Genomic DNA, 26,113 nt, shown 5'->3' with positions numbered 1-26,113 from the left:
CATGATTTTTCGATACTGATTTTTTTTGCTAAAAATACAGATATACAGATTTTTTCAGAAAATTTTACAGAATTAAATGTGACAACCCTGTAAGGGGGGGATAATGAAGTTGCCTTTTAAATGGCAACAAGTTTGCGAACAAAACGGCGCACATTTGACTTAAATTGGATGAGCGTCAAATTTCGATCAGAAATATGACATTTTTTTCCCCAACCCTATACCCTTTTCATCAAGTACACCATTTGCTAAACCAGTAGATGCTAAACAATACGCTTACAGTTGAAAACTGATCAACTTGTGGCATTTTCAACGAATTTAAACTGAATTTTATACCGGCGCTTTAAATTCGCGGTTTTTTACATTAAAATGACTCCCAAATTAATGTTGTACATTTTTAGCTGCTCTAAATAATTTGGAGTATTTCCAGATACCTTTGGAAATTTTGGTTAAGTAAAATATTGAAATAATGTTCCGAATGCGGCGAAAAAACTATTTTTGTGCCACGTCCTTATAAAGGGTTAAACGAAAATCACGGACCAAAGCTAACGATTCGCTTTTCAGAGTCATTATTGACTGCTAGAGACGAAGGATCGATTCCTTTTAAGGGAGTATTCTAGTCTAGAAATTTGAAGAAAATATTTTTTTTTCCTTCATATTTCTGTAGTTTATGCATTCAAGAATATGCCCTAGAAAAGACTTATCAAAAATCCTATTATTTACCGAGCTAGAGACATTTTAGTGATGCGGTACCAGCGGTATCATATGGATACAATCTGCAGCAATCTCTCTATCGCATGAACCTCAATGAAGTACATATAGAGGTGGAGCAGTAGGCGAAGTGTATCTGTATTGGCAAGCAAAATATCGTGTCGTAATTATTTGCATTCAATATGGAATATATATGGAAGAAACAAAACAATGTTGAAAGTACTCACGGTTGCATGATAATTTGAGCCAAAATTCTCATGAAATCATTCAACTGGTTATTTTTTAACAGATGACAATCATATCGTGGCTTATTTCGATTATACATGTGGTAAAAAGGTCCAGAGAGCAGTCGTATGCTTAGTTCTCGAAAGCAGTAACAATTTCGGTGAAATTTCGATTAATTGGCGGTTATTATATCACAACATACACACCGACACTGAGAGTATTCGAAACATCAACTTCATAACGGTAAAATAATGAAACTTCGTTTGTTTCTATGAACGTGGGGGAGTGAAAATGGCACATAGAAATATCACTTTTATTCATCTTTTTCAACGTGATTTCACAAATATTCACTACACGCTATCACATTAGCCTCATATTCAGCGGGAGCTCTACAAAAATGTACGTTTTTAATTGATGAATTACTTCCTGAAAATAGCATTTTTACATGGATGCAGTGGGCAATCAAAGATAAACACAACGACTGACGTCACTATTTGCGAAATAGTTATGGCAGCGCATGCTATGTCGCTCGAAACTCGACGATCTTCATTATCTTTTTTCCAGGACATTGCATGAACCTCTAGAAAAACGATATTTTTAAAATTTTACTATTTTAAAAAATCGGGAAACGTATGAAAAAAAGTTTTGAACAGCATTTTGTTTTTTAAACGGCCGCCATTTTATCATAAAAAATGTTTTTGACTTATCCGTGGTTCATGCGAATCTAGTTATGAATATTTTTTCTCCGTTCAATTTTTGTTTTATTGTTAAAAGATAGACGAACAAATAATGATATAATGGATAGTGAAAATATTATTTGTTGTATTTTTACGGAGCTCGAAGAAACGTCTGAAATTCGTGTCTCTACACTAGAAAACAACTCGCGGACCATTTCAAAAGTTACGCGAGAACTCATCTCTAATTCAGGGTTTGAAAAAGAACTTTGGTCTCATCCAAAAATGTACAGCAACACGGGAAAGTATCATAAAATACTCGAGTCAAGAAACAATTCGGTTGAACGTAAATAAAACACTTCGACTTCCGCTCCAGGCTAGTAATAATCATCCTCATATTCATCCGCACTGAACGCCTTATGTAGTATATCTGTGAACACCGATTCCCAGAAATCAGTGAGAGAGTTAATCCATAAATCACCAACCAAGCTCCTCGATGAAATTGCGCTATACGGTTGGTTTCGGTACCTCTGAATCATACGAGCGTATTTGTCCACAAAAGTTTTGTTTTGCATCATCTGGCGGTATTTCTGCTGGAGACGAATCGGCATCGATGGGTTGTCCATGATCTGTCGATGGGGTCTTGCCCTCGCTGGGCTGTTAGCTATTCTACGCTTCGGAAATATACGCCCAACGGAGACTCCTCTGGCACGCTCCATGGCATCATCTTTTTGAGCAGCAGGTTTTGAATCGTGGCTCGGAGTGGCGGCGTGATCGCATGGAGTGCAACAGCAATCCTCGGTCGAGTTTGAATAGACAGTTTGTAGGAAAAATCCTCCAAGAAGTACAAAACGGATGACGCTTGTCATATTGCCTGACCCGCGTGCGCTACTACTCTGAATTATCGATGGGAATTACATAAATACCTGTGCTCGACCTGATTGCATCGGGTTGTTTTTCTTTCGAACAGACGGTTTCAATTAAGTGACAACTTATAAAGCGGAAAACAATCGCAATTAAGCAGTGAACTGTGAGCAACCAATATGAATCCTACGGTTGTCATTCTCCTGCTATCAACGGGGGTTCTGTCTTACCCGGTTCCAGAATCGGATTGCTACATGCAAGTGTGCTGTTGCAGTTGCACCGAGCCTGAAGAGCCGGACGAACTGCCGCATTCAGACGCCGATGGAGAAGGCCCGCATGCACGGTCGGGTTTTCCTTTCGATTCTGCACCTGTGCCGTTCTCAGCCAATAGTGGTAAGGACCCCTACGAGATCATGATGACATTAGTCGAGACCTACGGTGATAGCAAAGAAGAAACTGGAGACGACGATGCACCGGTGTTCAAGCGCCTCAATTCGTAAGCCAATCGCCAACCCAGAACCAAGACCTTTCATCATTCGCTGCAGTGTCGGCAATAACACATTGATGATGGATTTAGTAGTATCCTGTACCACGGACTAAGGTTTCTGAAATTCGCCCTGCAGAAACAATTGGATCCGAAGCGACCCAGCAGAGTCCTGGTGTCAAGAATTGAGGTCTAGATCTGAAAACATTTTTTTCAATCTGAAATAAGTTGTTGTCAAATATAGTCGAAAGTATGTATTTCGTTCCATTCGTTCTGTCCACAGCAACGAAACTCTCATTGAGGTAAACTTAAAATTAAGTTGTATGAGCGAGTAGTCAGAAACTGTCAATAGTCGCCTCATTAGTGCGAAAATGCCGCAGATTAATTGTTATTATGCTCAACAGATGTTCATCAAATGAACGAATGTTCATAAAGTAGAAAACAAGTATTCATCTGCAGTCAATCGAACAGTCAGAATGCATCTACCACATGTGATTCTCCTGTTGCTGCCAATGATACATTCCCACCCGATTCCGGGCCCCGATTTTTGTGTTCAAGTGTGCTGCTGCCCCTGTACAGATTCGTCACAACCAGACACTCCTACGCTTCCTGTTTCTCCAATCAGCACGGAAAACGAAGGTGAAAAATCAATGCCCCATGCGCGATCGGCTGTATTGCCTAGAAGCGGACATAACACTCGAAAGCCGAAACAACAGGCCAAACCAACTGAGCAGAAGGACATTGCTAGCCCGGTGCAGAGACCATGGTATGGAGGATATGTTCCTCAGCAGCAAGTCTTCGTCGGTCAGCAGTTGTACCAGGGACACCCACCTCATCAAGGATTCTACGGAGGCGTGGTTCCGGGTCGACCCCAACAGACCCTACAATGGCCACAGCCTGGCTCTCCAACGTCCCAGGGGAGTTACTCAATCGCTGCATTCCCCCAACTGTTTAATGAGGCTGTTGGCAAAGTGTCTTCACTCGGTAGCTCAGTGTACAATTTTTTTTCAGCGTTTTTCAATGATTATTAGTGATCATTAGTAGTGAAACTTCTGATTAAAAAAGGTTTAGCATTAGACTGACTTTTACTGTTGTTAATCTTCTATTCAGGTCGTCAAATTGTTGTCTTTACATCAAGTTCTTCATACTCAAGTTTCGGAGGTCTAAATTGTACAACAATGATTGTGTCATATTTCCTTATTCTAATGAGGATTGTTTCCTTCTACTCTTATACATACCTGCATCATTCCATACATCGCCTGGTGCTGGTACAGCTTCATAAGTTGTTGGCGAATTATTTGTGACGATTGTTGAACCTATTGTCGCTTCCGTTTAATTCTCTACTGCGAGGAACGATGCTGGATGCGGTAATAGTACGGAACCTACCCGTGCGGTTGAATGAATATTTCATTATGAAATTGGTCCCGAAACGGTCACATTCTCTGTGGATGCAATTCCCGGTCATTTCGACCGTTCCGAGGTTTTGCTCTTTTAGGCGCAAAGTTTGCTTCACGAGTTCGTTCCGATGCGCTGACGTCCGTGCTCCGAAGGGTGGTCATAGTGGTCCTCACCAGGAGCTTGACAACAGCATAGAATGCAAGAGCAAACTTCAGGTATAACTTGACGCATTTTTCCTAGTAAGAATACACTGAAGAGGAGTGCACAGAAACTAATGGATGTCATTGTGGATGTCACACGCAAAATAGTTGAAAGGTCTCGTAGAAGATCCAACTGCTACTCTTTATATGCTCACAAAACCTTGGTCTTCAATAAAATAGGTTTTAATCAAAAACATAATACACTGAAAATAATTCTGATTCTGCAACTAAATTGAATTTCTCATGAAAATCAGGACAAAGGCTAGATTGTGAGAAATCAGTACGGTATAGTATGTGCGGGCATGAAACGCCTCTCAGTGAGCCGTACCAACCAGTGCAGATAGTAACTGTTCGCCACGGGTATAAAGTGTGCAAGTAATGCGGTCACCGAGTGGAATGCGTGAGAGAGGTACGATACCATGCATAAAGGCTGCATGCAATGCGCTCACCGAATGGTGGAACGCAAGGTCTCGTGCATACAATATGTCACCGAGTGATTTATATGATAGGGATAGCGCAAGATGGGCGCAGTTGCATATACACGACACAGTGTATGCCGGATATGGCAACCTACGCATGGTGATGAATATGCTATTCAGCATGGTGTCAAATATTAAGGAGACGATTCGTCTTTGAGGGTAAGAACTTTTGAAATAACCTCATAGTCACCCCTATTCTGTATTCGATCGATTCGAAATATTTCGAACGACTTTCATTCTGTGCTCCGTTCGAGTTGTTTTTGCATTTCGTTCGATCTTTTTCTCTTCGAACATTAAATGGGCAAAACGTTCGAAACGAAATAATGGTTTCGAACGAAATGCAAATCCGGCGGAACGCAGAACAAGGGTGAGTATAGACAGTAGTGGTCCAAATACAGTACCCTGTGGAACATCACGCTTTGCTGCTGTTGCTGACGTGCGCAGCCGTTGTACTTCGTCACCAACACACGATTTTCCAGATAGTGGTGAAACCATTTCAGCACGATCCCACGGGTACCGATGCGCCTCAGCACTCTCTTCAGCTTCTCCCGATAAATTGTTACGGTGTTCGATTTAAGATCTACAAAAACGCAATAAATTCTCTTGCTCTACGTACTGCTTCCACTTCCACTTCCTCAGACTTAGAAGCAGTAAGTTCAAAGCTGATTCACATGAGTAATGTTTCCGAGAACCCGATTTCCAATAGTTTTCCGGTACGTTCCACATACGCCATCAACTGTTCCTTTACAATAATCTCCAGAATCCTTTCATAAAGCGGCAACATATGTGGTCCTCTGGCTTCGTCAATTTCGGTATTTTTGGTATCCGTATTATAACCGTCTTCTTACATGTTTCTGAGAATAAACTATGCTGAAGGGAACCGTTTACAGTTAGAAGTAGTTGGTTCGTAATTACATTAGATGAATCAATCATTACTCGCTTCGTAGCATTGTCTACCCTACTGCAATCCTTTAGAGATGTAAATTGTCTACAGTGTCTATTCCAGAACGTTTTACATCGAAAATAATTTCCATTGTTGCACCTCCATCAGGTTTAATAAGTGATTTCAGACAATTCCATAGGTTTTTAAAATCTGCATTGCACCCTTCAATTTCACGCTGTGCTGATTTGTTTTTGGAAGCTCAAGGTTCCTCTACATAGGTGTTGCTTCGGGCTTCGGGTTCGTTTCCATGGGCAGTAAATTCTATCCCTTTCGGCTTTCATCCTTCCTTAAGTCGGCTCCATACCAGCTTTGCGATCTGGTAGTATCTATTAGTTGTTTTACGGCGGACATGAGAGAAACACTGAGTTGTTCAGAAGCATCATTTACCGAAACACTGGTTCTTGCTAGCGCCTCATTAGCTTGTAGATGTTCTCTCGAATAACGCTTCCAGGATACGATACTGTTTTTTTTTCGCTCAGCTTGAGCCTGCGCTTGGGTAGATTGTGCAATTCGTAGTTGCTCTCCGTGATTGACCTGAATCTGCGAATTTGCACAAAAAACATTCCGAATGACACTTGAAAATAGCAAACCAAACCAGGAAAGGAATGCTAGTATGATATTCACCGCCCGAAAACTAGAAGAGTCACCTCTGTTGCGTGGTACCATAGCGGTTGTCATGGAAGGCACGATCTGTTTCTTTCGCTCAGGTAGATTAACTCCCGTCATATTATCAACCTGAATTCAGATGGATCGTGATCAAAAATTTTACAATTCTTCTACGATTGTAGCTTCACACTTCTTCGCGTTGGAAAAAAAAACAAGATCAATGATAGTGTTACTATTTTGTGCCACTCGTGTTGTTTCAGAAACACTCTGATTCATTCCCAGTGCCTCCACTACGTTTCTCAGCTCACGAACGTATTCATTTCATATTATGTTGAAATCGTCAACAATGACATTTCTTTTTGACGTAGGACTACGTCTTACAGTAAGATTGCCAAATCAGAAAACAGGACACGTTTTTATGAAATAAAGTTAAAAGTTATTAACTATTTTTGCAGCGAACGGATTTTAACGATTTGCATACCAATCGAATCGAAAATTTTCTAAGATTTGTTCTATACGCTATACATTACAATCCCATAGTCTGTATATGGTTTAAATTGATGAAAATGGAAGCATTCCCATTTTCCCATACATTTGTTCTGTCCATTTGTGTACTTTCCCGAACAGACGAACAACTTATGCATCCTTTAGAATAGAAACAGTCGGAGACGAATGAATCGTTGGATTTAAGGTGAAGGTGGAAGGAAGTGGTAACGTGGTAAAACCACGTGTAAAAATGGGGTAAGTGATTGTGAGAGAAGAGCAAAGCACACGTAAATCAGAGTGTCTGGCGCTTCACTGACACGAGTCATAGAATACATTTGAAAAATAAAATCCATTCTAAAGTGAAATGTATGAACGATGTGTTCCGATGAATAATTGCATGTATAAATGTACATAGAATGTGTATTTGCATATGAAGTAAAATTCTGATCATTTATAAAACATGCGAATCGGGCCGGTTTTGGTATTGACAAGGAGAGCCTTAACTCTTCTCTTCGTTGGCCGAGGCATTTTGATTGAATGTAATACTTTTCCGTTTACTATTTTTGAAAGCATAGGCAGCCATGGCAGTGTTCCGAGCTCTGCAATACAATTTGCGTAACCAATGTTTAAGTTGCTAAACCTTACATTATAGACCCATTAAACGTAAAAATAATAATTGTATTGATATCAACACAATTTTATTCTATTAATTTCACGCTATGACTCAGGAATAACATTTTATTGAGTGGTTTTTATAGCTGTTTCGATGATGTTGTCTGACATCAGTGTCAAAAAAATAACGATGCTTTCACCAATACAAACTGAACCATTGCGGAAAATTGAAAATTTACTTTCAGAGCACTAGCTCAAGTTTTCCGACGTTTTTTTACTAAACAGTGAGACGGCAGATGAAAATTAAATATCTTGTGAGTAATCGATTAGAGTTTGGTTGATATTACTAGATGGGAAGTGTGCGAAAACGATCATTTTCTTCACACTGTTTTGCAAAATTATTGATTTTTGGGCGAGGGGTGAGGGAGGGAGATGAAAGAAATGAGCGCCATTGTGGCAGCCATTTATGGCTTCCTGTCACCTGCACTTTAAATACGTCTCCTCGTCCATGACGACCGCGACGTTTCGCTTCGTCCTAGAAATTTTATTCTCCATCACTTTCCGCCTTTGTTTCTGGGCCACAGCTTGCTGTTCCAACACGACTGGTTTTAATTTACGTTTCCACATGATGATGTCCATCTCCGTTAGGTATTTTTCCACTGTCTGGCCCGGTGCTCCGACCTCTCGGCCCAAAACTTGGAACGATGTAGTTACTTTTCCTTTCGTCTTCTGCTTCAGTTGCAGTTTATGATAGCTTATCACCGTCGGACGACCGGAACCAGGCTTCCTTTCAATACTCTCATTCTTCTTTAGAAATGTACTTGAAACAGAACAAAAATGTAGAAGAACTCCGCTCTTTAAATTCTATGTGACTTTATTTCTGTAAAAATACACGAATTCGAAAAAAATCCCGAAGTTGGTGTTTTTATTTTGTTGAACGGATAACATATAAAATAAATATTAATATGATAATAAGGGAATTTTTGAGGGTGTTATTTCAGTTTTTTTAATTCTGAAAACATATTTTTCTCCTCATAAAAATACTAAAAATTAGAAGCGTCTCATCCGGACATGTTCTTCATTGCACTCATCGATTCCTACGAAGAAATAAAATATTTCATGATATTAAATAGTCGGAATTGCGTATAAACCTACGTTGATATCCGGAACAGTTCGGACTCCCATCGTCCTCCCTCAGCACCGTATTTCCGTTGACCTTGCGTGGACTCTCAGCGTACCGCCAGGTGCCACTCGGATCACTGTAGTACTTGTCCGCACTATGCTTTCTCAAGTTCAGGAAATCCTTGTCGAAATACCACTCCTTCCCCCGCGTAATTTTACTAATATTAGCCAACAAAAATTCCTTATCCTTTGCCTCCATGCACAGCATTTCCTTCAGCAGCTTCACTTTCGCAATCTGTGCCTTCGATTTGGCCCTCAGATAGTACGTTACCACTCCCATCGTCAGCAGCACACCGCCAATGATCGCCGGTTTGGTTACGTACATAAAGATCTTCCAGAAGATGTGCTCTTCCCTCAGCTTAAGGATGCCCTGCATGAACAGCTGATACATATAAGTGTTCCCACGGAAGGGCCCACACTCGCCACTGATGGGAACATGGGTCATGATGTAAGCGTACGTCATCATCACCCCGAACAGCGACACAAACACGAGCACCAGAAAAAGGGTCTGAGTTTGGCTCGAGCGCCACATTTTGGTGGGTGGTTTGCAGAAGTAGAGGAGCGTCTGCTTTTTGACGTAGAATATGAGCAACAGTTTTATGGTGACGATCACGCATAGCAGTGGGGAAAACAGCAGACCGAACCAGAGTAAGCTTTGGTTGTACACCAGTGCAAGACTGTTGTTCGTTAGACAGAACTCGGGCAGCGAGATCGAACGGCTGTAGAAGCGATTGGCGGCGTATCGGGTGGCCTGCAGGGAGGTGAGACACAGGACGGACACGATGAAATCTATTACGACCAGTCGGTAGATTTCCTGTCCGATCGATGTTTCCCAGCAGTTGTCGTACGTTTTGTTGAGCCAGTAGAACATGAGTGTACCTACGATGCACAGCTGGAGCAGGAAGTTGCGCATAAGATTGATGTTCAGTGTCGTCGAGGACGGCCGGTAGTCTTCGATTCTGTGAACATGCGTAATGGGTAATTTGAATCCTAATAATTAAAAGCCCGCTGATTACCGTGAAATGAACCGGAAAATGAATTGCGCTACCAGGATCGTGATGTTTGTGGATATCGAAACATACAGCGCGGACCAAGTGTTGAAGTGTTCCGTCTCCCCAAACCTCTGCAGGAGCATCCAAATTCCGAAGCCGATTGATGCGATCATCAAAAACACGAAGGAATGCGTGGAGATGCGAAGTGCTGTCATCCGCAGTTTCTGCCACCTGCCGGGAGGTGTCGCTGTTCGATTCAGCCTCGTTAGATGCTCCTGCAGCTCCGTAAAGATGCTGGCATGTTTCAGCTGGGCTGCTTTCTCATTTGCTATCCCGAAATCCCACGAACAGAAAATTTTATGCGTGAGAATATTATGGACTGAGCCGCTTGCCTCGATAAAACTGATCCGGTAGGATCGTGCCATGCTTACGGAAACCACGACGAAGGTAGCGAGATACATCACAACCGTCGTGAGGAAGTAAGCGTGGGGAAGACTGTACTCGGATGTCCCCGGAATCAAGGTGAAGGAAGTGTTGCTATAGAAGCCATAGAACAAAATCGAATTGGTGAAGTATCCCTGAAATAGTGAGAAGGTTAAGTACGTTCAAGTGATGGTATGTTTACAGAAGAATTATACTAACCAATCCTCGAGAGGATAGAAAGCTTGTCGGGTCAGAGAAATGGTTGAATAAAATGAGCATAAATCGTTAGAAATGTATATAATTTAATACCTAAGGCGTGATGCACAAATTACGTAATGCATGTAGAGTGAAGGGGGGGGGGACGGTTGGTTTGATGTTGCTTTGCTTGATGTGACATAGGGGGGAGGGGCGCTAGCCATGATCGTTACGAAACAGAATTCCATTTTTATTCCTAAATAAATTTACGCTTAATATGCTTGAGCAAACAGCTTCAATTCTGGGACCAAATGAGGCGTGTTTAGTGAACCTAGATGGTAAAGCACATGTTGTAATGGGCTTAAAAATGTTCAGTAAGCCGGCACCGGATAATGCATCTCAAATATCGGATTCGCCATGATTTTGTCATGACTGCTAAACATAAGCCTACCGTCTGCTATCGCAGGATGCAAAATAAAGCTAGGGTACCTCAGGCATGCTAAATCAGTTCAATACAGTGATCCAATGTACGTTGCAGTTCATTCAGGAATCTACTGTTCTTCGAACGGTTTTTCACATGGGCTCGATTTCAAAAGGGTGTGCGAGCTGCCTGAATTTGAGATTATTTGATATCAAACAATAATCAAGCCAGTAATCATACATGATGTGACCAGACGTGAATCCTCTTTTTAATCAAATGAATCTCGATCCAATATTTGTTGCTGCAAATGCTCCAGGACGCAGTGCTCTCAACCGACTCAAACGGCTCTCCCAGTCCACGCACTGTGCAGAATTACGTATATTTATATCTATTTTGTACCATTTATTCTATGCTCTCCCCAGTCAGTGCACATCGATTAGTGCACAAAAATTACGTATATCTACACACTGATTAATAAAATTGTGTTGAAGCTTCGGGTAACTAAACTGCCAATGTGTTGGCAACGATTTCGTGCAGTGGACTCTGTGCACAAGATAAGAGAACGGAGAATAGATCTCCTCATCAGAAGTCTATCTTCTTTCTCTCCCGAATTTGGCCATCCATGCACGCTCCGGATTCGCAATTGGTGCGCTTTGCGTAAGCTACTTTGATATTATCACGTCATCGACATCAGACTCTGTGCACTTTTTCGATGAACAGATAGAGCGGCGCTCACACGCTCTAATAAATTGCCAATTAGTGTATGTATCGTGCATATTTCACTTTGCACGTGAGGAGATCCATGCTTTAGATTCGCAGTCGGATTGGCGCACTCCAGATGACTAAATTTCATCCAAAACCGCTGGGCAGTTTTTGAAAAGGCCGTTTGTGAAAAGAACTGTGGAACAGAAAAACTTTTTGCGAAAATGGATATTCTGTGGCCAAAACTGGACAAGTTAAAAACGACTTGTGTTAGAAACGGTAAAATAGTTACACGGAACTTTAATGCCACAGCTCACGACGCGAAGAGGCTTTGTGCTTCAGGGACAAGAGTAAAGCTATTTTGTTGGCCTTGTTTGCTGTTACAGAGTCTAGCTGAAAACAATATAGAGATACAGAATAGGATATGCAGATTTGAATCATCTATCTTTCGCTATAAATACTCATTCAGCTACCAAAGAGCACACTAACAACAGCATGACATGCCGCACGTTTGAGAAAACTTGCATTGAAGATGCGTTAGATCATGCTAATGAAGTCGTAAGAAACAAGCATAAATCAATTGTGAAGAAAAACAGAAATGGCATGAAAATCATCATTGAATTAGTTTGTCTTCTCAGTTCACATGGGCTGAGCTTCCGGGTCATGATGAAAGCATAATGTCTGTAAATAGAGGAAACTATAAGGACATGTGTAACTTTTTGGCCACGAAAGCTATGTCGTTTTCCGTCTTCATGAATGCCACGTCAGTATTTACAGTATACATCAGAATAAATTCAGAATGAGTTTAGTTTACTGCATCAATTTGGTGTATCACCAGCTAAGCTGGTTGCGAACATATGATGGAGCTCGAGATAAAGGAGTAATCCAGGCGATTGCAAAGAAGTCGTTTCCAAACGCTAATTATATTCATTATAAGGCGCGTGTTGTCAATATTATTTTCTGCACTCTTGCACGAATAATTAAAAAAACAAGGAAATGTTTTTCTTCCCTCTCTTCGTTGGCATCATTCTTCATCTAAATCCCAAAGTGCGATTACGAGTTGAAAAAATTTATGCAGCAGAAGATCCCGAACTTGTGCAAAGTCAAGTGGGCCTACAGCTCTAGGATGATCAACATGGTTGAAACATATAAGAAAGAAATTTCTACTTGTCTGGAAGAAATGTATCGAGGTGGCACAAAGTGGGATGGTGATACGATTTCACTCGCACCAGGGCTGCAAGGATACATGCTGGATTTTGATACAATTTTCTTCAATCGTTTGAAATTTCTCATTACCCGATATTCGGTACCATACACTACAAAAACGAGAACTCTAACTTAGACAAAGTGAAATTAGGAAATGAAATGGGAGTGTTCTATCCGAAGCTAGAATTTGCCGAAAAGAAAATATCGGAGATTATAAAAACACTGATCGGTAGCAATCTTGACGATATTTTTCCGGAAATTGTTTTATTCGCAACGCTAATACTAACGCTTCCTTTAACCACAGCATCGGTCGAACAAAGTTTTTTGATTCTTCGTAGACTGAAAACCTACTTAGGATCAACGATGGGAGAGGAGCGACTGAAAATGCTTATGATTATGGCTATTTGGAAAATCTTGTTGCGACCGATTTGCGATTTAGATTTCATTACCGTATCATCAGAAAAAAAATTTGATTAAAAACATAATTTGACTCTGCAAACAAGACTCTAATATTATGTTTAAGAAATATTCTATCGCACTTCATTACACATCTAAACTTATGCAATGTAATATTGAATTTATATACAATCTACTACGCATGATTATGAAAAAAAGCTCAAAATAAGAATTAGACTCAGAAATGTTTGAAATATGAGGAAACACGAGATAGGTCAGTCAATCCACAATATTCGAGCACTAATTAACCCCTTTCTTTTGCAATGTTGAACAGAAATTTATCAAATTTTGGGTTTCTCTCGTTCACCGTGTAGGTGCACAACTAGTCAATTTACTCACGAGACGCCACTGAAGCAAACGGAAACAAATTTGGCATGTGCAGGTTTTAGGGGCCAATCGTCGTGGAAACCGATAAAATCGTTGAAATCATCCAAGTAGACCGGCATGTGAGCACTCACTCGATTGACCAGGAACTGGGTATAGATCATAAAACCATCTGGAACCATTTACAGAAGATTGGATTCCGAAAAAAGCTGGATGTATGGGTGCCACACGAGTTGACGCAAAAAAATCTTTTAGACCGAATCAATGCCTGCGATGCACTGCTGAAACGGAACGAACTCGATCCATTTTTGAAGAAGATGGTGACTGGTGATGAAAAGTGGATCACGTACGACAACCTAAAGCGAAAAAAGTCGTGGTCGAAGCGCGGTGAGCCAGCCCAAACCGTCGACAAGCCCGGATTGACGGCTAGGAAGGTTTTGCTGTGTGTTTGGAGGGATTGGAAGGGAATCATCCACTATGAGCTGCTCAACTATGGCCAGACCCTCAACTCGGTTCTCTACTGTGAGCAGCTTGACCGTTTGAAGTAGGTGATTGACCAGAAGCGGCCAGAAATAATCAATAGGAATGGTGTTGTTTTCCACCAGGACAACGCTCGGCCTCACACATCTTTGATGACCCGCCAGAAGCTACGGGAGCTCGGGTGGGATGTCCTATTGCACCCATCGTATAGTCCGGACCTGGTTCCAAATGATTATCATCTCTTCCGGTCCATACAAAACGCTCTTGGTGATACTAAGTTGGCCTCAAAAGAGGCTTGCGAAAATTGGCGGAGTTTTTTGCAAATAAGGAGGGGGGGTTTTATAAGTGGGGGGGGGGGGGGTTTATAATGAAGTTGCCTTCTAAATGGCAACAAGTTTGCGAACTAAACGGCGCATATTTAACTTAAATTGGATAATTTTAAGTATGTTACATAAAGCGCATTACACACTACACAGCAATTTACAAATGAAAAATTGAGATAACTATTTTAATTGGCACCCAAAACCATACGTTTTGCCTCGTATTCCGAAAAAAGTCCCAGAGAGTCGATTTTTGACAGCATTTTTTTCGAGATGACAGTAGATCTCGACATTTCATGCAATTTTGAGTCATTTGGCATCAAACATTTTTTTTCGAAAACCCCGATTTCCTTTACATCCCCCTTGGGTGATTTTTCGATTTTCAAAAAAAAAAACAAACTTTGACCGCTTTGTGCCTTGAGTCCGAATGAGCTGATATTTTGCATAGGGTGTTTTTTCGAGCTGGTGAACATTTTTTATGAGGTAATTTTTTGAAATTCGAGATGACCATTTTCATTGGCACCCTAATGTTCATCTACCAACATCCCATTTTCCATTCTATGTTCTAATAGTTGATCGTTGACAACGATTTCTTTTCGTACGGTTTGGTTTTTTTGGAATTGGTATGACAACAGATTTCTTTCAAATATGTGGGCATTCGCCACAAAGCATTAACTCATTTACTATGTATAGAAATATTTGAAATAAAAATATTTGATTACCTCTCCAGTGAATAAATCGGTAAACTCGAACTTGGAGCGGACGTTTGCCATTGCCCTGGCTTCCACAGTCGCATCCTTTCCTTGCATTTCTGTATCATATCGCTCCGATCCCGTGTACAATATTTGGGGAAAGGATACAAACCAAAACATGAAAACCACCAGTGCCAAGTTCAATACCAACAGCCAGCGTAGGAATTTGAAATATGCACTTATGCGGCCACCGAAGTGGCCTTCGATCTCCTTCATGCTTCCGTAGAAAAGCTCGAAGCTGGTGACGACATGCGCAACAAACTTCACGAACCGTGTAGCGTACACCTTGCCGCTGTATTTGCATTTCCGCAGGAAGCTGACCGACTTGGAGCGACTGATTGACCGCCGGTTAACGGTACACGTCAGATTGGCTCTGATCTGACGTTTGATGGAAAGAGCCTGGGCCATCGATTTGATCGCTTCGATCCGCAACTGCTCAGACATGGGATTATCCTCCATCAACTGCTCCCGCTGTTCCAGCTCTAGAGTGATTTGTTCCACATCGGAAGCCGTCGTTGTGATTAGATCGCCATCGATGGAAAGTGCTGAAAATATATTTCACTTTTTATATGCGGCTATTCCCATCAAAAGGTTTCTATTTTCGTACTAGAAAACAATCCTACTAGCCTTGACATTCTGTCTCGATTATTACCCCCGCCCAACTCATACTTACTCTTGCGCAGCCGAGACGGCATGAATCGGATCGTTTTGTTGTACATGTGGCGCTTATTGTTTTTGATAGTTTTCCCAAAATTGGCTGACCATCGTCGAAAGCTCTGAAATATCAAAGAAAATAAAACCCAACAAAGGAAAATTTAAATCGCCTCGAAACACCTCAATTTTACTAGCTGTCTGTAAGAAAACAAACACTCACATCGACTGCCACTCGACTTGCCGCCCTGCTGCTATCGGCGGCAGCGACATTCATTTCGAAGTGACTGCTGCCTTCCTTGTCGTCAAACTCCTGCACCTCGTCGTCATAGTTCTCCCCGTCCTCGTTCGCGTTGTTCTCCACGCTACCGTTTACAATCTGGTTTTGTTTACCGTCGCCACCGCCTCCCTCATGATGGTATTGATCGCGGTATGCGTCATCTACCCGTAGCAGAAAGTTGCTATCACTGGTGTTCTGGAAATCGCTGGACGAGGATGAAGGCGAACATTTGGAAGCTTCGGCAAAGGACAGATGCTGCGCATCCGGACTCTGCTGCTGAAGACGGGACTCGTTGGCGACTTCGATGTTGAATACATCACTCACTGTTCGCCGATGGCGGTGTGCCATTCCGCAATTAAAAAGGTTTATGATGAACACAACTTACACAAGCATATTTGTGGATTTTAAAAAGAATATCGTAGAAATGAAACCTTAATACCAATTACTGATGTATTACGTGAGAAATGTATGTTTTCAAAACATGTTTTGACAGTTCCTGGAATGATAAGCAACTGGATTGAAAAAGTGCTGCCAGATGACAAATTGGTGATTGATACACTCATACTCCAAAGTATATGAAAAACAAATATAATGAACACATTTTGGTATGGAAGTCTTTCAACCCTTTCGAGACGGGACCGGGGTTTGACAATTTTGAAACTAAACTGCAGTCTGCATAAATGTCTCATGTTATTTGAATAATCTCATTAGTGTCTCAAGCGACAAAATCTTTGTCCATGTAAAGTGAAAAGTTCTGATCATTTCGGATACACGGAAACCATTATTTGAGTAACTTCAGGTTTTAACTATATTGAAGTAGTTGTTTTCATAGAGCAGAATAATTGTTTGCATAAGTGTCTTACACATTGCTGCATTGAGTACACATTCATTGTATGAATGGCAAAAGTGTCTCATATTCAACGAATAATAAACATAAAATTATGTATCGATTATCCTTATATGATTAACTCTTGGAGACTGTCTTGAAAGAGTTAACTCGAAGACGAATTATAAAATATATTTTTTATATAAAAACATCACATTAAAATACATTTTTAAGTTAATACATATATATATATATATATATATATATATATATATATATATATATATATATATATATTTCTATATATATATATATATATATATATATATATATATATATATATATATATATACAACAAAACTTTAAAAATGTTTATTTATTTTAATCTTGCATGTATCACGATGTAATACGACCGCAAAGGTTAAAAATAGATTTTTTACTTTTTTTACAGGAGAGGGAACTCCTTCAACGATTGGTTTACTCGGTTTAAAATATTTTTTCAATGTTAATAAAACTAAGAAGGAAGATAAAATGGCATATTTTGTTACACTTAGTGGGCCTACTATTTTTGTGGAATTGAAACTATTGTATCCTACGGGGAATTTTGAAAACAGATGACTTAATTTCGACTTAATTTCGAAGCAACGGAATAGATTATTGCAACATGGGAGGTTGCTAAAGCTAATGCAGGTACAACGGAAAAACATGGAGATTCTTCAAGAATGGTAGCAGCCATTGAGAATGATCGTAGTGCCCATTATGATGCGACAATGGGAAAAATTACTAGTGCCTATCGTTCTCCTAGGGGATACCATGTGAATAGAATGAATGAGGGTGCTGGAAGCATTAAAGGACCTGTGAAGGATCATTTAGGCTTCAAACCTTATAATACCCAGCAAACATTAAGTCGTATGAATAGCTATAATTGGAGGCGATATACATACAACCAAGACACATTTGTATGATATATGATGCAGATAACTAGCATCTACACACAAAAGTGGAGGCGATATACGTATATGCCATATTTTGTACGCATATAAAGCCGTATATAACGATATGCGATGCTTTTTGGACTGATATGCGATTTGATACGACAACGTTACCACTCAATCCATCGATGACATGGAAAATCGTGTTTTTGCATTTTATGCGAATTTAGATATATATGATCGATATTTTGATTCATATTTTATGCGATTGTGATTTGATACGAAATTATATGTAACTTATCATGTGCAAAGTTATACGATTTAATGTTTGCTGGGTAGGTTCCATCAACTGAGCAGAGGAGTACGTGCTTTCAACGAAACAATGACAGGAGTCCCCAGAATAGAGGAAGGGAAGAGAGATAAGAGACTTGTAGTGATTAATGGATCAAAGCTTAAAATTGAAGTAGAGACAAATGTCTTAGTAAAGTTTAATGGTAAAGAACGCCGAATGCAATTGTCAGAACTGCACTGCGATAATGACTTCTTTCCGTTATTGGGTTGAACATGGCTGGATGAGCTTTGCTCTGATTGGAGGAAATTTTTTACAGATTCTCTCAAAATTAATAATTTGGATTTAGAGGCAATTGAAAAAACAGTTCAAAATTGAAAGGAACGGATCAAAGAGGTATTTGAGATTTTGGTCAGCCTATAAGAGACTTTAGAGCAGAATTGGTTTTGAGAGATGAGACTCCCATTTAAAAAAAAGCATATTATGTACCCTACAGATTGAAATACAGAGTTGCGGATTATTTGGACAAATTGGAAAATGAAAAAGTGATTACACCAATTGACACGAGTGAGTGGGCGTCCCTGATAATAATAGTGATGAAGAAGAAAGACAATATTCGATTAGTCATCGACTGCAAAGTTTCAATAAATAAAGCGATAGTTTCCAATATCTATCCTTTACCCACAACACAAGATATTTTTGCCAACTTATCTGGCTGTAAGTTTTTCTGGGCACTTGATTTGGAAGGCGCATATACTCAATTAGAATTGACAGAAAGATCTAAGAAACTTCTCATTATTAATACTATGAAAGGGTTGTATACGTACAACAGACTCTCACAAGGAGCATCATCGAGTGCTTTCATTTTCCAATGAGTTATGGACAGGTTATTGGATGGAATGCCATGCCATGTCCAAGGGTGCGAAGAAAGAACAGAATTTTTATTATGAAATTTAGGCCTTCTAGGTTTTATTAGTTCTGTAATAATATAGCAGATTAATTTATTAGTTGACAAAGGTCAATATCGATGTGATAATAACATCTTCTGAAAAGGGGAAGAATTATACTGTACTAATTTTCTATGTATATTCGACTTATGAACTATCAATGTTCGATTCGATTCGAACCTAGAGATAGATTAGAGATAAGATCGAAATAAATGATGAGTCAGTCTATTCAGAAACGTACTACAGAGTGGTTTACTGTGTTGCAAGAAAATCGCAATTAGTAAACTTTTTTGCATCAGAAATAAAGTTTTCGTTTCCAGTCTTCCGTGTTTCACATAAAACACTGCGTACGAGACGAACAATGTTCACGCTGCTCTTGCTGTTTTGTGTTTGTAGACAAACATAATTTTTTCGTATCTTATGTTTGAAAATGTGACATTTGATGTTCAAACATCATGTCCAGTTTCTTTTGTATTTTGGCCCGAGCAACGGCAATGTGTAGAATAAAAGAAGCGAATTAGACACCACACCACCACCACCCAATACACGGTGTGTTGGTATGTTGACATGGAAAAGAGAAGAGAAAAATCTATCATGACAAATAGAGGCGAATGAACTGAAAAGTTTGAAGCCTCTTAAAAACAAAGAACAAAGAATATCATGACAATGGGTGCTTCGTCAAAAATTTAGGGCAAATAAAATACACCTGCTACATCTGTTCTGAACAAAATAAGCGTCAATTGATATCAGAGTTCTTCACAATTGATATCATTATTTAGTCCACGCATCAATTTATAAATTGAATTTATGTAACATCCGCTATTATCAGCTATTTGAACCAGTACTAAAATTGATTAGAGCGTGGCGGAGATGTTTAGTTTCCCACATCAAAATTCCAAGAATAGGTGTGAACTTTCCTGAAAACATCCATCTAAAACGAATTTTTAAGGTATTTATTTATTTATTGGCCAGCATTTGTATGACGTTTCCATGCTGTGCAGTCGGTTTCCCAAAATTCAATTGGCAACATGTACGGAGAAAAAAAATCTCATAGAAAGTTTCTTTCTATTCAGAGAATGTTTTCTTTTCACGGGAAATAGCTATGTATTATTTAACTTGCAAAATGTGCATGAATTCCTAGCCTCTGAGTTCACGTAATTTTTGCAATGCGAACTAAATTTCTAGTTATATTCTGTGAAAAAGCGCTCTACAAAGAAATGTTTTATGAGGAATCATTTTTTTCCCATGCATGAAAAGACACGAAACGAAAGCAATGAACACTGCGACAACGGGTGGTATGTTTGGACATGATGTGCTTGAATTATGAGCATCGTGTTTGTTTATGATGTGAGAAACGCATGTTTATGTTCGAGTACCATTGTTCGTGTTTTAGGTAAATATTTAACACTAGCGAAAACCATGTTCGTGTTCAAACAAAAACATGGAATTTTCACATCGCGTCGACAAACCTAACTGTTGCCGTCCAATAACTCTTGAAATAAAAGCAAATAAAATTCCGTTTGCTTACCAAATTGTAACTATATATATTGGGTTGGAAAAAAGAAATGTCGTATATTGTCAATATATGGCAACACTTAAACATATCTTGTGTTGTACTTATCGCATCAGATCATACTATACGGCTATTTGAAGACGACAATCTGTGCTACAAGTGTCGTTTTGACAGTGTTGTGATTGTCCTTTTCAGTCTCAAGTTATAGCGCGTCAAAGATGGAGTCCACCAAGCAAGAAATTCACCATATTTTATGTTTTTACTACCTGCGAGGTAAAACTGCAATGAAGACGGTCGAAAAAATTCGTGTAGTTTATAAATTAATGTTAGGGGCGTGGGATATTTATGGAATATAATGCATAAGATCATTGCCGGACTATTCTTATTTGATTTCAGTCCTTTTTGTAACTGGATTGAAAGGATCCATATATTAACTTTTCGTCGATATATGTGCGATTCACATAGAACGTTACGGAGAAGAACGTCTACGTTCCGTCAACGTCTCCACCAATTCACACATGCAGTCAATGCTTGCACCAGCACCGTCACGTCATATGTCAAACGAATGATTTATTTAATGTTACTCATGGTGTCGCCACCTACAACAATTTTAAATTGCAATGTCCTCTTTCATATCAGCATGCCTAGAATCAGTTCTAAATGTTGAAAAATTCAATGAAAATCATTGAATTCAATTATTTGAATGCTTAAACCCCCTAGTCCCGACCATTATTCAACAATAATAATATATAGACTATTTCTCTCAGCTAGTCGCGACTGATTTTCACTCCGAAATTTGGAGCTAAGAGATATGTTGGAATAAAAAGTACAGTAAGTTACTTATCATGCGATATGCTGAGGCACCATTCAGTGTCGCATTGGAGTCGATTTTGACCAGTAATTGGACATTCGCGACTGGTGGCGACTTTCAATGTGGGGCCATAATTTGGGCTCCGAACTCAATGTTTACAAAGATGTCCAATAAGAGGTAAAAATTTCCAATTAAACGTATTGCATCACAGATCTGTTCAATTAGCTTAATGTCGAATTAGATATAAATTACTGTACAACCAAATAAAAACAAAAGCCGAGACACAAAGCCCAGACAAAAACCAAACGAGCCGTCCGTCTCCGTCAATTATTCTTTTCTACAAATCCTGCCGGTCGTTTTCGTTGAACGTATGCTGACGGGTCCCTACGTTGCCGGTGTATGTGAATGTTTCCATAAGAAATGCATGGTAGAATAACTGACGTAACGTGACGTGACGGAACGTGGACGTGACGTGGATGTTGTATGTGAATCGCACTATATTCGTCGTTAGATTCATACGTTCAAAAGCAAAATATAAATGTTTGACTTTCGTATAGGTATTCGCTAAATATATTGGTCATACATATACACACTTGTGAAAGAATTTCACTTGTGGAAAAATTGTAAACAGTAAACTATAAACTAATTGGTGGCTTATGTTAAATTTTAACAATCATAGTTTCGGGGATATTTTTTTATAATGAACAATATCGACAAGAAAACAAGAAAAAGAAAAGGAAGTTACTAGAAATCCTTTTATATTATTTTTTTATGCCCCATCTAAAAAAGGTATTAATTCTTAGTTTGCCAAGAATACAGAGACAAAGAATATTAGAAATATGCAAACTTTATATTCCAGAACCTTTATCATCTGATAATTATCTAGAAGGTCGTTATACATTCTTCTTTTCGATAAAAGACCCGAAAAACACGCAACAACTGCATAAAATGTAAAAATATGTTTGTTTCGAGCATGCAGTTATGCTACGTTCTGGTTCTTACTCCAATGAAACTACAATCGATTAATACGTTTTTATGTTATTTTATAGCTCTTTATACTTCCATGAATTATATTCAGTTGTTTACTTTTAATTAATAACAGTGAAAAATTCGAATTTCGATATTTGTGTTGGAGTATCAAAAATTACTCTGATTTGAGGAGGCTGAATTAGATGACTATCAAAACATAATAAAGACGAAGAAAACATATTTTTTTGAGTTTTTTCATTCAATCATACCCTCTTCTTCAAATAAATGCCACTAAAGCCTGAAAAATACACAATGGCAACTGTGCGACTTACCTCGTGCTGTGTCGGTGGGAGAGTGACGAATCATATATGGAGGAGTAGATATTCGGCTCGTGTGTATGTGTGTGTGTATGCGGTGAAGCGTTACTCGTTTAACGGCTGTATACTGTTGCGCTTGCGGTGGTGTATAATGGTACTAACACGTTATAGGTCAAGCCCCAAGTTAAGTTATATTGACATTGTGTTTTATAAGCCACACATCTCCCCCTCTCTCCAAAGAAAAAAATAATCACAGTTACAACTGCAACCACCATTGCAATCACTGCAGAACAGTATGTTTAGTATTAGAAAAAAATGAAGTAAGCTTCATTCATCAAACTTCCAATTATACTATTACCAATGTTTCTAGGAGACATTATCCTGAATCTTTGGAAAATATTGATTTTTGGGTTATTGTAATCAAGGCACTAGTAACTGTCTATGCTATGTAAATTTGAAGTTACGGGCGACAGGCACAGATTTATTAATTAATATTGTTTCTGCATCCTCTAATTGCAGTTCTTTGTTTTGCTTTTCTATAACTTACTGTAGGTGTGCTTGCATGCTACGTATTCTGGAATGTTAGACGTTCGGCAAATGTACCGTCATCGAGTGTAGATTGCTTTAGATATTCTTCTCGAAAGTTACGCAGCAATATATATACTATTTTCGGATACTGCTTGGGAAAGGTTTGATGTATTGCGATGGTGTAGTAACCCTAGGCTCTTGAATTCTCATAGATGAATGTGGAAGGCTAGCAGTTGAAACAGGAAGCTGTTGGAGTGCGACTACCGTCGAGAAATCAGCAAGAATCTTCGTGTTGCTCAACTTTTCGCTCATGTTGCTTTCCTTTCGGGTTACCTGAGTTTTTTCGGTCTTCTATGCGGGCTCATCATCAGCATCACTGGAAACACCTTTCCGGTCGCTTGCATTGATCTTATTTCCAGCTTCTTCGTGGCGCTGTAGTTCGATGAACCTTCGCGGCTGTTATCATCACTCGTACTTTCATCGAGGCCGCTGGGATTTGTTTCCTGCGACGGTTTTTTATCATCAGATCGGAGTTCAGCGGGGTTATGGTTTTCTTTCGGCCGAATGTATTTTCTGTCGTGTGTCATAGTTCAAGCTTTTCGAAAGTATGTTGTAGAGATTACGAGTTTCAACCTGGAATTTGCCGCATACATAATTTTAGCTATAAGACACCGGTGAACTAGCCATTGAATACTGTATGCATTGGTTGTTCGGTGGATCTCATTCGATTATGATTACTAAAGATATTGTGGCGTTTTTAGCTAAACATTTTTTATATGGCTTCTTCGGCCAATTATTCAGCTTTTTGTTTTGCTTTATATTTTTTCATGGCGTCGTTTTGCATTGACTGCAGCAGATGCATTTTTTTATGGGAGTCGTTTTGGAATTATTGCCGCAGATTTACAATTATGTATGTTTTCAATTGCGTCGTTTTGAAATGATTCTAGTAGCTTTGCAATTTTGCATTTTTTTTGCGTCGTTTTACACAGCTGCTGCAGTCAGCTTTGCAATTTTGAATTTTTCAATTGCGTCATTTTGCATTGATTGCAGCAGATTTACAATTTTTGCATTTTTTCCCAATGGCATCGTTTTGAAACGATTGCAGCATCTTTGAAATTTTGCGTTTTTTCACAATAGCGTCGTTTTGAAACGATAGCAGTTTTGCATTTTTGCAATGGCGTCGTTTTGAAACAAAATTTGATATTTAGCGTTTTTCATGGCGTCGCTTTGCATTGACTGCAACAGATTTGCATTTTTCCAATGGCGTCGTTTTTTAAACGATTGATGCACATTTCCGGCTCTTTTCGGAATGCATTGCGGTTGTCACAATTCACTTGCTTTTAGCTCGGCCTCTTATTTGCAATTGCAAAAGTATAGAGGACTCTTGATTCACTTTAAATGAATGGCAGGATCGCCAAATGTGCGACTTACCTCGTGCTGTGTCGGTGGGAGAGTGACGAATCATATATGGAGGAGTAGATATTCGGCTCGTGTGTATGTGTGTGTGTATGCGGTGAAGCGTTACTCGTTTAACGGCTGTATACTGTTGCGCTTGCGGTGGTGTATAATGGTACTAACACGTTATAGGTCAAGCCCCAAGTTAAGTTATATTGACATTGTGTTTTATAAGCCACACAGCAACATTACAGAGAAGTTCAATCGGTCTGTGACACCGTGCGCGAGTGTTATGATTTTGCACGCGAGTACAGGAGGGTTAAAGAAGGAAATTCTAGAGCACAATCAAACACAAGTGGAAAAATGCACGATTCCTGCATGTGAGAACTACCTTGAAAAGCCCGGAAGTAAACTATACGTGATTTGTTTTTTGAGTTTTAGGTTACATTAGCATCATTTTCTTAGTTCAAAAACAAAATCCAAGAGTCTCACCGATCGTTTACGTTTTGCGTTAGATCGCCTATAGTCGCGCCACAAGAAAATTATAAATGGCCTTGTTTTCATCTGTCTGAACTTTTCAACTGTTCAACTGACCTGGCATACTCAACTTCTCCAACTTAGCTTCGTTTATTTTTGGTAAAGTTTCCAAATTGGAGATTGTTGGTTTAACGTAGGACAATATTTTTGGTTCGCTTATCGATTGATTTAGATCATTATATTTGAGCACATGCAATGATTATTAAAGGTCAACTTTTCTCGATCCAAATTAATGTTAGGAGTTGTCAACATACCTAGTGGACAGAGAAAGTACGATTTTAGACACTCCCTTCTCCTCCGTGTACAAGCGTGTATCTTATCTATACTCTTCCCCCTGTTGTCCACGTGGGCATTTCTTGGAGAACACAAAGTCGGCACCTCACAGTGAATAAGCGTGGAAATTTTCTTAGCCCCCCTAAAGTTGTCCACGTGGTAAGTGGAAAGCCCGTTAGTTCCTGGAAGCTGAAGACATTGTTCAAGTTGCGAACGTCACTAATAGATGGTGACGGCATTGGGTATGGCTCGATGACAAACTATGCATGTCATATTTTGGTGGAATGTTTTCGACCCAGCTTGAGATGAATTTGATAAAGATATCGATTTGCAATCTTCGAGAATCTAGTAGGAGGTCGGATCATGATACTTGAAAGTATGTTGCATTTGATACATATGCATATCATCAATGTCTCCCGCATAGTTTGTTTTCGGAGTTGAGAGCGTCAAACGGCAACCGCACATTGGTCTGTCTTTTGAAGATTATTGTGGTGAGTGAACACCTTTCACTACTCAATTTGAGACGGAAGAAGATAAGATAACCGTCCGAAGCCAGGAAGATTGAGCGTGCGAAGTATGCCAATCATAACTCAACATTAGTGTCGGACCGTCTGTTCCAATGAATTGCATTCTTGGCGTCTTATCAAGCGATTGAACAGGTGTTGTTGAGATTGAGATTGGATCTACTTGAGATATGACGTTCGCTCATACAA

The 26,113-nt window shown here is 39.5% G+C and overlaps 2 protein-coding genes across 2 annotated transcripts in view; both read right to left on the bottom strand.

The window, feature by feature from the left end:
• The window catches only part of LOC129773765 (AMP deaminase 2), a 72,420-nt gene extending 67,917 nt beyond the window's left edge, over positions 1-4,503 (bottom strand). Inside the window, exon 1 of the mRNA XM_055777454.1 lies at positions 4,194-4,503. The gene's annotated coding sequence lies outside the window, so the exon portion shown is untranslated. The remainder of the gene's footprint in view (positions 1-4,193) is intronic.
• Positions 4,504-8,576: 4,073 nt separating this feature from the next.
• On the bottom strand, positions 8,577-16,576 carry LOC129773758 (transmembrane channel-like protein 5). The gene is made up of 6 exons (XM_055777406.1): positions 16,007-16,576; positions 15,806-15,908; positions 15,103-15,677; positions 9,878-10,431; positions 8,835-9,820; positions 8,577-8,776 (listed from the first exon to the last, which is right to left on the bottom strand). Exons 1-6 carry the CDS (start codon positions 16,409-16,411, stop codon positions 8,730-8,732), a joined length of 2,670 nt encoding a protein of 889 aa, XP_055633381.1. The 5' UTR covers positions 16,412-16,576; the 3' UTR covers positions 8,577-8,729.
• Positions 16,577-26,113: the final 9,537 nt, after the last annotated feature.

Source organism: Toxorhynchites rutilus, chromosome 1, assembly GCF_029784135.1.
Source record: "Toxorhynchites rutilus septentrionalis strain SRP chromosome 1, ASM2978413v1, whole genome shotgun sequence".
In the NCBI taxonomy this organism is placed as follows: Eukaryota; Metazoa; Arthropoda; class Insecta; order Diptera; family Culicidae; genus Toxorhynchites; species Toxorhynchites rutilus.
The sequence above is the reverse complement of the archived record's forward strand: the minus strand, read 5'-3'. Positions and strand labels throughout refer to the sequence as shown.

Bases quoted from the DNA above. Each gene is read 5' to 3' on its own strand.
- LOC129773758 (XM_055777406.1), bottom strand. From the start codon at position 16,411: ATGGCACACCGCCATCGGCGAACAGTGAGTGATGTATTCAACATCGAA. The intron at 15,909-16,006 runs GTGAGTGTTTGT...TTGATATTTCAG, and splicing joins CAAGTCGAGTGGCAGTCGAT to AGCTTTCGACGATGGTCAGC. The intron at 10,432-15,102 runs GTAATCAAATAT...TCACTATTTCAG, and splicing joins CCGATTTATTCACTGGAGAG to GGATACTTCACCAATTCGAT.